The sequence below is a fragment of the Megalops cyprinoides genome, chromosome 15 (genome assembly GCF_013368585.1).
Source record: "Megalops cyprinoides isolate fMegCyp1 chromosome 15, fMegCyp1.pri, whole genome shotgun sequence".
Classification (NCBI taxonomy): domain Eukaryota; kingdom Metazoa; phylum Chordata; class Actinopteri; order Elopiformes; family Megalopidae; genus Megalops; species Megalops cyprinoides.
In genome coordinates, this window is record NC_050597.1 from 9,377,141 (window position 1) to 9,390,487 (window position 13,347).

The 13,347-nt window shown below is 37.4% G+C and overlaps 1 protein-coding gene across 1 annotated transcript; it reads left to right on the top strand.

Annotated features, from left to right (window-relative positions):
* The first annotated feature begins 3,361 nt into the window (after window positions 1-3,361).
* Window positions 3,362-11,373, top strand: LOC118790302 (solute carrier family 22 member 7-like). The gene is made up of 11 exons (XM_036547206.1): window positions 3,362-3,438; window positions 3,919-4,319; window positions 4,846-4,949; window positions 7,234-7,388; window positions 8,084-8,252; window positions 8,681-8,804; window positions 8,913-9,022; window positions 9,318-9,532; window positions 10,065-10,173; window positions 10,592-10,798; window positions 11,292-11,373. Exons 2-11 carry the CDS (start codon window positions 3,939-3,941, stop codon window positions 11,371-11,373), a joined length of 1,656 nt encoding a protein of 551 aa, XP_036403099.1. The 5' UTR covers window positions 3,362-3,438; window positions 3,919-3,938.
* Window positions 11,374-13,347: the final 1,974 nt, after the last annotated feature.

The window sequence follows — 13,347 nt, forward strand, 5'->3', positions numbered from 1 at the left end:
AACCTCACAGCAGTTGGTGAAATTCATCCAGATATTCACTGGAATATCATTATCACTATCAGCACACATTTGTCAAGATGACAACTTACAGTGTGTTGCATTGTACCTATTTCCATTTATGCAGAGTGAAAATCAAGTTCAGTAGATTACTCAAGTACACAACAGCAGTGCCTCTTTGAGGAGACACAACCTCTGTTTTTATAGAAGCTGTTTGCTCAAGGGAAACATTTCTAAGAACACTAGGTGAAATACCACCATTCCAGGGGTTTGCATAAATATAACTTTTGGTCCACACCTAATAAAACCAAAATTACTGTAATTTAGAAAAGTATGCACCCTACACTGTATCTGTACCTATACAACACACACACACACACACACAAAAGTACACAATTGACTGTGTGTGTATTTGGATATATAAATTTCATATAAATTGTAAAGGTGAAAGTGTATAAAATATCAACTGACAATCTTGGTAATTACATTCAGTTTCAGTAGTGCTAGGAACACCAAAGTTATCCATGGAAAAATAAAATTAAAAACTGAAGGCTTTCTGCTTATGCTGCCATTGATTGATTGTATGTACACACAGTTCTATTGTTTAGTAGTACTATAATGATGGCTCTGCATATCAGGTGGTTTAGCAAAACTGGGACAAAGGTTACATTCACTTGATAAACAGCAGACATAACCGTAATAATTACCAGCAACAATCGTACTCTGAGCTTCCTGTACTTTAGCAAGTGTGGTAAACATCCTATAATGTCAGCAAGTTTGAGTTGAATGGTTAATCTCAGCATCATATAGTATGGAAAACTGCCAATGTCTGACTGACCTGCATATTAACAGACAAGGTACAGCATGTGCCTGTAGGATACAGCCCTGCCGTTTAGGTGACTACACTCTGACCCTTGACCCCCTACTTGACACATGAATGAAGCAGGCTAATGAGTGAAAGAAGGAGAAAGAGACCACTTTTGACTCCATATCCTCCTTTCCCCATGCAAGAGACAAACACTGATTGCAGGATTTATGGTGTCAAACCCCCTGTCCTTCAAGGTGAATGAGGTAAAACTAATCATGACATACAGTCTGTGGAGGTGTGTGAATGAATTCCACGATAAGGCTTGCCAATCAAATTAGCTCATTTTTTTATGGTGCCTTTTATAACTGTATTGCCACAGGGCACTTGTAAAGCACAGCAGATTACCGTGGTTTTTTATATCAGAACAGATGGATACAATCCAGATGGGTATGACAAAAAGCCAGCACTGACACAAAAAGGAACAAGACTGAGAAAGGTATGAACCAAAGACAAGAGCATTGCAGAGCATTCTAAGTGATCTTGGTTAGGCAGTGCCTAGAAGTGTACTCAGCGTACAGCGTTAACCCTCTCTGATGCCCTGGTCATGTGACTGCATTCTGTACTGTGTCTTTAAATGTCACACGCTGTATACTACTTGAGCATCAGTGTTCGACTGAAGAAGAACCAACCTTTTTTTCATTTAGGATGAACCAAGATGTAAAAATGCAGTGAAAATACTTTTCTTTCTACATTTTATTGTTTGTGTTCCTTGTCTTAAAAGTTTCAGGCTGTAAGATACAATCAAATCAGATAGCAGTTTTTAAAGCATTCTGCTTCAAACATGTCTGCAAAAGCAGAAAACTATTTGCATTTTTCTTCTTATCATTATGCGAGCTGCTCAGATGACGGGAGTACCACCTATCCTCCAGTTGGCACACACTTCATTATGGTGCACTGGAGAGCATGTGGAGTGAAAATAACTATTGGCTAAATATGAGTGTATTTGAAGAGTGCTTCTGCACAAGTGCGGAGGTTGTCATAGTGAGATGAGTTGAATGAGCAATTGGCAATTCCTAAACAGGGTTGTGTTCAGGGAAAGTATTAATAAGCAGACGTATCTGCTGGAACATTCAAACATGCAAGAACCTAGTGAAAAACCCATTTGTTAAGAGGTGTCATAGAATAGCATAAGAAAACACAGATGTCCTACCATTGTTACAAAGACAAATTGAATACTTTTCCAGATCAGTTTAGGTGATTCAATTGAATGGCAAGGATATTCGTGTCTGTATTGTCATTGGGTATGGTTCACCATCTCATTATTTCCACTGCTCTGAAACTCTCAGGCTGAGCCCCACCCTCACACTGATTACATTAGATGGAAGACTTCAAAGTGAAAGAAACAAATCATTGCATAATTACATCAAAATGTTAAAAGTGACTGTGTGTGTGTGTGTGTGTGTGTGTTTGCGAAATTAAACCTCTTCATTTGCAAGTCATGGCATAATTTGTGACATTCTAGCGCAAAATCAAGTTTCCTCTTTCCTCAGAAGAAAGAATGGAAAAGAGTCTTTCAGATGTGACCTTAACTTTTTAAGAATCCCCCACCCAGCCAAGAGTGACTTACAAAAGTGCATACATTACATCACATTACATGCATTTAGAAGACGCTCTAAATGAGAGACTTCCAGCACAATAGAACATTTTGTGTTTCATGTTACATACAAAAAGGTTTGACTAAGAGAAAAGATATATTTGAATATAGTATGAATGGTCAAAATACAGGATTAGAGCTAAATGCACAGCAATATAAAATACAGAGTTTTTAAAAGATGATATCATATATATGTGTCTGTTGTTTAGAAATGTGTCTTGACTCTGACCTGCATAGTGCAGAAGAAAACAGCATTAAGTCATTCCAGGTTTCTGCACTCATGTGTCCCCAGATCACAACGAAATCATCCTCTACAGCTGATTGGCTCTTCACTCACTGTCACTGCCCTCCCCATATGCTTCTTCAAGTTGCTATTGTAAATGATAAAGTAGCGCTCTGCTGACTTCAGTAAAAATACATAACTTAAAAAAAACGTACAATTTGAAATTAGGTCCTTTTAACACTACCAACTAGATGATTTAAGAAAAAATACAAAAATTAACAACAAAAATTATAAACTGAAATGACATCCTTTCAGCGTTACCAGATAATTGACTTAAATAAAAATACATTCCTTCCTCTGCATTTCAGCTTTGAAACAAAGAGCCTCATCTAGATATGTTAATCACAGAGCACAAAGGGCTTGTTCCAACAGCCACAACTTTTCACTATTGTCCTCGCACAGGCTCCCCGTGACACCATCCTCACCCTCTATGAACGCAAATGCTCTTTTAGCACAGAATGGCTGGGAAGGCGAGGGGGGAGGCACTCAAAGAGAAATTAAATTTCCATTGTTCTAGATCTAATCGACAGTGATCTAATCAATCACACTCGAAGATAATTTATGACCGGAGAAGAGAGCTGGAGGGTTTTCAGCCGACAGCAACACAGTTGCACAGACTTCCGCAAGGCATTCTCTGGCTGACTGTCAAGGAGGACTGCCAGCAAAGGTCAGGCCACCACACAGAGCATCCTTCAGGTGAATGATTTATTCATTATTAGTATTCATTATAGTTATAGTAAAGCCACATATGGCACATGCCATCATATGTAATAGTTCTTTGTGTTAAAGCAGTATATTTTACGTATTTATCCACAGTAACACCAGACTTGGTGGCACTAGCAAACATTGACACGAACAGGAAGGCACAAACAAGGGAGATTCAGACCACTGTCCTTGCTGAACCTGTTTGTCTTCATATTTAGCCAACTGCAGCAGTTACAAAGGTTAATAAACTTCACAAAAGGGAAATTGATTTTTAACCACAACTACAATGTTTGACCAACACTTAAAAAACCAATCCTTCAAACCAAAACACAGTTGTGGTGTAAAGCAACAGTCAAAGGGAGCATTTGGGAGTAGCTGGCATTTGCGTATGTCAGAACCATGCTGACAACAAACTCCCTCAGATGATTATGTCAGTCTTTCTTTAAAACAAGACTATTGTTTTATATATAGGTATTCTTTCAGTCAGCAGGATGAAGTTTGAAAGTGTCCTGGCGGAGACTGATGGCTTTGGCAAGCATCAAATTCTGATCATCGCTCTGCTGTTCATACCCCGGATCATACTTCCCTGCCACTTCCTCCTGCATAACTTCATCGCCGCCGAGCCGGCGCACCACTGTGACATCAGCGGTCTGGACGATGGGGGCGTATTTGAGAATCTGACCCAGGATCAGATGCTGAAAGTCAGCATCCCGGCAGAGGAAGATGGGACCCTGAGTTCCTGCAAGATGTTTTCAGAACCTCAGCTCCATCTCCTGCACAACTCCTCAAGCCCTGCTGACGCGTCTGTAGTACCGTGTCAGAATGGATGGGTGTATGACACCAGCACCTTCGCTTCAACTTTGGCAACTGAGGTAAAGATTTCTTTTTGATGCGTTAAGATATTATGCATGTAAACATTGAGTGTGGGTACATCAGAGAATATATTTTTGTTTTGTTTTTTATTTCTTATTAACTTGCATTTACAGCATTAAAACATTACATTCTAAACACAAATATGAAATATGTATGTTTATAAAAATTTACTACTTACTCATTCCTCACTTACACTGTGTACCGTGTACTGTGTATTATGTTTTTACAGTTAGACCATCATTACACACTATGCTAAAGCAGTGAACATCTTACATTTATATTTGGCGGCAGTGTAGCATAGCAGTTTAGGAGTAGGACTCGTCACCGAAAGGTTGCCGATTCAATTCCCAGCTGGGGCACTGCCGCTGTACCCTTGGGCAAGGTACTTTCCCCACACTTGTCTCAGTACATATCCTGCTGTGTGAACTGATAAAATGTCATTGATTGATTGATGTCAATGATTCAGTGATTGCACTAAACGGACCAGGGGCTAACACTAACTTTTTTGTTTTTTTTTTTTTAAAGTGGGACCTGATCTGTGACAGGAAAGGCATGAACAGAGCCACAGCCACCATCTTCTTTATTGGGGTGATGATCGGAGCAGTGGTATTCGGCATTCTGTGTGACAAGTGAGTTATTCCGCACACACCATTCAGTATCAGTCATACTGTGTTATCTTCAGACTCAGGTGATGAACAAATAGTGGTGTAGTGTGGTAGCATTTATTTTCTAGCCCTGCACATGTCAAGAGTAATTCATATTGCAGCCCTTATCTGCTGAAAATCACAACCCATTCATCTTCAAACTCTTTTACCAAAGATGTATGTAGCTATACATGCCTCATTCCTTTATTAAGTTATCAGGACATTCATAAACTAATGACCTTCTGCTGAAACATAAAAAATGAGCTGCATGCTGATCAATAACTTCATGGGTAGGTCTGCCAGGTCTGCATTTATTTCTTTTGTTTATTGCCAATAAACAGACTGAAGAAGACAAATCTCTGTTATAAAAATCTAAATATATTTTCAGAGACCATTCTGAAATAATGGGCAGAATCCGTTGGCAAAATCTGTTCATGCTTGCTTTGAGAATGTGAAAAGAGCTGGATGTTGAATGAACAAGTACTGGAAAGCTGTAGTCATCATCCTTGAACAGATTTTTCTTGAAAGGTGACATTGGAACCTTGCTGGTCCACAAAGGCATGAAAAATGACATATATATTATACTGATCTTATCCTGAGATCTTATTCTTTTTACATTATCATATTGTTTTTTTTCTGTGTATGTCATTGTATACGTGTATGATGCTAGAAGAGGAGTTAGTGGTAATGATAAAGTGTTCATCATTATCATCATCACGGCAGATAGTATACATGCACTGCAGTCATCTAGCTAGCTAGTGGTGCATGTACCCAGTGGTTATCTGGGGACAGGTGGAGCAAAACAATTACAGAAACATTTTGAGTTTGTAACAATCAAACAGTTAATCAGGGCTATGTCCATATTTTGTGCTGCAAAATCTGAAATGCAGAAATGAGCTCTGAGAGGATACCTTATTGATTCATATAAAAGAAAGAGGAAGCAGCTGACTCCACATGCTCTGTGTTCTGACAGAATTCTGATGAATTCAGCCAGAAGTCACAATAATTTCACAAATACCATAAGAATTCAAATAGATCACCCTGAATGCTAATACTCGGGCTCATATGAAAGCAGAGAAAATTATTCAAATTCTAGCCTTCTGGAGAGATGGACTAGTAAAGAAATTCTTTATGACCAGAGAAGAGAGCAGGAAGTACTTGTGAAATCCTCCAAATTTTTCTGGAAAAAAAACAAACCTGTAGAGCACCCTAGACTCAATAGAAATACACATCTGAGCCAGCAACATGCAGACACCCACAGCATATGGACAGAACTAGTTTTCAAGAGGAAACCACAAAGAATCAGTGAGGTGTGCATATCCTTTTTTACTATGTTGACCCACTGTCAAGTTAATATTTTCCAGTTCGTTATTTTCAGGACATTTTCCTCCTCATGGTACACTTGAGTAAAATAAGTTAAAGGAAATGGTGTTGTATTTGGGGTGTATTCATCCTTCTGCAATACAGAAGGGCTGAGGTGGGTCTTTAAGGCCTCATACAATAACATTTTTCTTGTGTTGAATACACTTTATACAGTTTAAACTCCTTTGCTCCTTAAAAATGGCATGGTATGGTTAATTGTGTAGGAAACACTCATTTCAGCACCCATAACTAAGTTACTCCAGCTCAGAGTATATCAAAGAGAATATCAAATGCAACCAATAACTTGTTTAGCCTGGCTTAATTGTGAGTGAATACATTAGCTGTTACAGCTTAAGGTGCACATGACAACTGCACAAGGATGTAATACAAAAAGAATGATACTGTAGATGAATGATAATGATAGATCCACAGGAATCACCTTAATGTTGCAAAGAAAAAATGGCTCAATAGTTAGGGCAACTCCTATAAGCCTTAACATGCAAGATTACATAAGATCAGCACAAAAACTGTTGAGATGTGTGTGATATAAAAAAAGTTAATTGTTGCTAGAATTTGTAGAATTAGTTATTGGTACCCAGTTTTTTTGGGTAATCTTTTATATAGTTGGACCCACACTCTATTGCAATTATTATGTTTTTCATTTGAAATATTACCTCATATTGTTATATATGTTTTTATGTATTTCCCAGCTTTCTTCATCTTATATGTTTTTCCACCCTGGCACAGTTACATTTGAACTGTTTTCATCAAAATGCTTTATTGATTGTGTTCATCAGGAATTCAATCTTTTTTGCAGTGGTTCTCTGTGAGTGAATTTGAAGCACACCATTTCGCACAGTTAAGCAGGTGACAGTCCTAACTGTTTTTTTGCCTTTCCCATTTGCAGATATGGCAGGAAAAGCATGCTGCTGGTGTCCTATCTATTGGCAATAGCGTTTGGATTGGCAAGCCCTTTTTCAAACTCCTACATAATGTTTGCAGTCATGAGATTTTTCACAGGATTTGGACTCACAGGGATTAGTATCATTTCAATTGTCCTCAGTAAGTACTTTCTTTCACAAAATGAATCATGAAAACTGAAAATGAAATTTAATTCAATTACATATTTTTCATGGATCTCCAAGAGCTTTGTATTGGGCCTAAGAGTACGTATTGTGGGGTGTTCAGGACAGGGCTGAAAGGATATGTTTAGCAAATTAACTGGAAGACCTATTGAGAGAGCCAGTCTGGGATGTTAGCCAGGACATGTGGGGACCCCTGTTCTTTCACAATACAAGCCAGAGAGAAAGTCTCATGTTTTTTAAAAATTACAAAACACTGCAGCACTAGCTTAGCTGCACCTAAAGGTCAAAGGTCATTGTCCTTAGAATGAATCACGTCTTTCATTTCCAGTGTGTGAACCCTCTACATAACCTGCCCCCATTATAATTTTTACTTTTACTTTCAGTCTAACAATAATGGGTATACTATAATGCCTGCAGTGCTTTTTTTCTTACCCTATATCTATATCATAATGAAAATAAAAATGTTGGAATCACTCCACAGTCACATGCTCATATTACTTTTTGAACACATTGTAAAACAATAAATATTAAAACAATAATTTTCATAGAAGGATTTTCATTCTTCAGCTGTTAACAAATAATGTGTTGTCTTGTTGCCAGTGTTCTTGCAGATAACTCCCTGAATGGAATTACAATACTATATTGGCATAACATGCAAACGTGTTCCTTCAGGCATTGAGTGGGTTGACGTTGACCACAGGGCATTTATTGGCGTGATTGGCAGTATGGCATGGACTGTTGGCAACATGCTGCTGGCGGGTGTGGCCTATCTGGTAAATGGCTGGAGAATGCTGATTGTCGCAGTCACCACCCCTCTTATTTTGGCCGTCATCACTTGGTGGTAAGAAATGAAAAGCATTATGTGACTCATATTCTCTATATTCTTCGTTACACAGCTTAATGTTTACTGACAGTAGGATGCAATGGTAGTGTGTCATCTGTGTATTTCAACCTGCAACCCCTGCTAGTTACCATTCAGATTCTAACTAGCTGTAATATTAATGTTATGGCCATGAATGTGTATATATATGGATAGATGCTTTGAAGATTCTTCATTCATCATTCTTATTAATGATTGTATTTCCGTATCTGATATATAATCTGGGAACAGAGGATCATCGTCAAACTGTAAACAGTGAAGCACATTTTCTATTTTTTAAGATATTGATTATATACTTTTTATTTCTTACAACATGTTTTGATATCCAGTATAAAATATCAATCACTTTGCATATGCACGTCCACATCCATTAGTCATTTATTTTACAGGTGGATTCCAGAGTCTGCCAGGTGGTTGATTGCCAATGGAAAGGCAGAGAAAGCTTACACATTCTTGGAGAAGTGTGCTAAGTTCAACGGGAAGAAAGAGTTTTCATCTAAATTCAAGCCGCAGGTAAATCAGCCCCATATATACCTCTGTCAGTTCTTAAGCTGGTCACCTCATTTTTTTTCAAAAAAGGCAAACTCTTTTATTGGCCACCTTTTTGCCTTCTGCTCACAGACACTTTCTGAAGTTGTGACAGTTGCAGATGAAAACAAGAACTACAGCTACTTGGATCTGGTGCGGACTCCCAAGATGAGGAAACTGACTGTTATCACAGGGATCGTGTGGTATGCTTTTCTCTCATGTCAGTTGCATTTTCCACTGGAAGAAACATTATAGCAGCTATGTTTCATTTCTGTATTTTTTTTTACTTCAGGGGGAGCAAAAAATCTTAAACATAAACAGTAGCACATGTCTTGTATTGCTCTATGTTCACTTAGAACGGGGATAAGGTCTCCATCTCTGGGCATGTTACAGTAATCATGCAGTATTATTCTACATTTGCCAGTGCCTTTGTCATGTGTGTGCATGTGATTATATAAAGGATCCAAGAATTTTCCAAGAAAATTTTTTTTTCAACAGGTATGGAGTTGCTTCAACTTACTATGGAATCAGCTTGAATATCACAGGATTTGGTCTGAATACCCATCTAACCCACTTCATCTACGGTGCAATTGAGGTCCCCGCAAAACTACTCATCTATCTCAGTCTGAACAAAATTGGACGAAAGAAAAGCCAAGCAGGCACGCTCATTCTAACAGGAGTTTGCGTTGCAATCAACATCTTTCTTCCCAAAGGTAAGCTAGTGTAGTCTGGCCTAGTAGACACATGAGCGCTTATCTCTGAGTTTTTAAAGGCTCACAATTGCTTACGTTCACAGTTAAAAAAAAAAAAAGATAGCCAAATGATACATACAAGATTAGACCAAATATTGCTTGCAAAAATACTGGCATGTGGGCCAAAGTGCATAATCATGGAAAGGAAACCAGGAAACTGTTGTAGGAAACCCTACAGCTGCGTGAGACATATACATCCATATCGTGTGATTGATATAAATCTACAAATAGTACCAGCCAAATGTTTGGACATACCTACTCATAGAAGGGTTTTTCTTTATTTTTACTATTTTCCACATTTTAGAATAATAGTAAACACATTAAAAACTATGAAATAACACAAATGGAATTATGCCGTAATCAAAAAACTCTTTTATATTCTTCAAAATAGCCCAAAAAAAATCTAAAAATTCATAGAAAGAAATTCATACGTATTCATCAGCTTCACTGTTTATATTTGTCTAAGAAATAATCTTTTTTCTGTTTTGCACAGACATGTGGTACATTCGCACTATTGTTGCTGTACTGGGAAAAGGCCTGTCTGAGGCTTCCTTCACCTGTGTCTTTCTGTACACAACAGAACTCTACCCCACTGTTGTTAGGTAAGATCACATTTCATTCAGACACTTCAAATCTCATGTTTTGAGCTATAGAGTTGCATGACTCAAGCTCTTACGGCGAAACCCCATCATATCATATTTTATTCTCTCCCAAGATATGTTCATCACTGATCGAGAGTAATATAAAGCTGGCACTGATAACAAGAATGCAATACGTTGACAATTTATTCATATAAAATTTGTGTAAACCATGACAAAGCAGACTCATCTCATGACTGCGAATTACTTAGTGACCATCAAAATTATGAAATAAGCTTGTCATTGCATAGACAATGGTATTCCAAAATTCCAAATTTCAATCAGAAAACAGAAATAATATCTCTCCAATCTGAAAAAAGTCGCTGATGTATGCAGTGTTGACTTTGAAAGAGTTCACATCATAGTTCTTGTGTTCCTTCAGGCAAAATGGTGTTGGGTACACAAGCTTCGTGGCTCGCCTGGGTGTGTCCATTGCTCCTCTGATCATGCAATTGGAGGATGTGTGGAAGCTCCTCCCTCAAGTCATTATTTGCTCAGTGTCCATTTCCTCTGGACTATTGGCGTTGCTGCTCCCAGAAACTCACAAGATGCGTCTGCCAGAGACTATTGAGGACATCGAAGAAGCAAGGTACAGTTAACCAAACTGAAGTGTATGGATTATAAGGCTATCAAATATTTGTTATGCATACTTACTATTTTGGCTTCAGACACAGACAGATGATACGTAAGTTATAACTTACATGCACTTTTTCCGTTAATGTTTCATTTTTATAACAAATGTGAAAAATAGTGACAGCACTGTATGTTTTTAGAAGAACACAGTGTAGAGAAACCTTATCTTCCATATTAAATGATCCAAATTACATTTCTTAAACACAGAGTCTCAGGGATTTTTTGCAGTCTATATTTGAGATGCTATGTTTCACATAATATAATCTGTATTTATACTGTATATGGGCTACACAATTATTTTATTTATATAGACAAGTAATTCATACTACTTCATACTTTCCTTCTGTGTTTTGCATTTTTGTTATAACACCTTAATAGTGCCGAATTAAACCTTGTTATGGTGTTTGTTAAGTACTTCTTGTGGTGATGAGTAATTTTTTTCGTTACAGAAAAAAGTCTGTGGATGTGGCACTCCAAGAAAAAAGTGACATGCCTCTCAATGCCAGTGACGAGCCTGAAAATGGAGTCTAAAATGAGACACCTCCTCAGCGAATTTATACAAGACATGGCATTAACCATACAAATAAATGGGCAAAGGACACAGGACTTCAGATTAATTTACTACAACGACATTTGCTTCCTAATAGCATTTTGCTTTAGGATATGACCATAATTCCATCCAGCGCAGAACTGATTCGATTTACTGCAGTCAGGTGTTACTGATGCCATCCTGTCACCATTGCATCTGTCTTTCAGGTGACTTGACTCAAACTTGAGCCAATGAATGCTTTTTTTATTTTGATTGTCCATCTTTTTTAAATTGTGAAGATTTATCCTTTCCCTGTCCCATTTATCCAATTTATTGCTGTAAATGTAATGTATAGAATGCAGATTCATGTCATATCAATACAGTTTTTATACAAAATGCATAAACTACAAGTATATTTTTTATTATCACTAACACACTTTACTCTGTGGTCACTGGGGTGATTTTAGCCATACTTAAAGCTAGTAAAACTGGCACATTGTCTTGTGTAAATGAATATTGTGTTCCACAGACATGTAGCTCTAAATGGGAGTGATATTTGCCCAGACTGTGGCACTGCACAATCACTTCTGGCAGGAGCTGGTGGAACAACCCTGGAACAACTTCTGCCGCTAAGTTTTTTTTTTTTGTATTCTGTCTGTTTTGTATATCTTGGTGTCAGAATTCCAGTTTTTCCAGCTTGAGACCAACCTTGTGCATAGTATCATAAATGCGACAGAATCAGTGTCACAGCATCTGTTGATGACTGATTACTGTTAAATCTAAAATTAATTAAATGTATCTCTGCTATAAACTTTTTTAACATGTTAATGAGAGATATTTTGTTTATGAGAGAAGTTAGTTCAAGATATTTACAGTTTTAGTGCTGAATTTTCACAATGAAAAAGATTGTTTACTTGCATCTAAAATTAGGCATCAATATTTCAGCCAGTTCAATCTTTTTGCCCTTACATATAGCATTTTATTTCTATATAATTATTATGTATATTTCTATATATAAAATATAGATCATATATATCATATTTTATATTTAAAATATAGAGATAGTATATAGTAAAAAAAAGGGTAAATAAAAAAAATAAAAAATAACATAAATTATATAGATATATATACAAGAAGTGATATTAAGTAACCACAGTGTAAGAAGGGAAAAAGTGTAACACTCAATTATATTTGATAATCATGTTAATAAAAGTTTTGAAAAGTGACTATGTGTTCAGACTCACTGGATATCTTATAGGGCATTCCTGTACAAGGTGCGATAACCCTGTCCCTTCCTGTGAGCAGGATGAAGGAGGAGACTCTGTGGAGCCTCAAAAACCTTACATATGTAATTGTACTTCCAGGAATTTGTTTTATGGGGAAAATCTTCAGGCCCTACTAACCACCATGATGTGGTCTACAAAGGCCAGTCCACTGCTGATTGTTACCCTGAGTCTCTTGGTGATCTGGGAGACAGAGACCGTAGTGTTTTCAATGTGATGGTGAGGTCCTGGAAAGGAGAGGACTGGAATGTAGAGAAGCTCAGACTTGGCTAAACTGAGCCTCTGGTAATTATTAGACAACCACAATGAGATCATGATCAGCTAGGTAAGGTGGGAGACATGATGACACAATGTGACGGACTGAAGAGGAAACATCAGATGGATTGAGGAGGAGAAACAGTTACTATAACAGTAATATGAGAAACTACGCAAACCATGAGAAATATGATCAAGTTATTCTCCAGGGACTGAGACAAGTCCATACTGAAGTAAATAAACAAACTGCTGGTTATGCAGAAATACAGGCAGACCTTCCACAGCTATTGCAGAGCCAAAATATGTTTTCTGGTGAGGTATCAGGCACAATGAAAATGAAAATCCTGATGTACACAAAAAAACAAATTGGAAGCTTGTGGAGGGTGGAAGGCTGATTTATTAGTTATTCAGTGGAAGTAACTAATATTATGAGGTAAG

Bases quoted from the DNA above. Each gene is read 5' to 3' on its own strand.
- LOC118790302 (XM_036547206.1), top strand. From the start codon at position 3,939: ATGAAGTTTGAAAGTGTCCTGGCGGAGACTGATGGCTTTGGCAAGCAT. The intron at 9,023-9,317 runs GTATGCTTTTCT...TTTTTTCAACAG, and splicing joins GTTATCACAGGGATCGTGTG to GTATGGAGTTGCTTCAACTT. The intron at 10,799-11,291 runs GTACAGTTAACC...TTTTCGTTACAG, and splicing joins GAGGACATCGAAGAAGCAAG to AAAAAAGTCTGTGGATGTGG.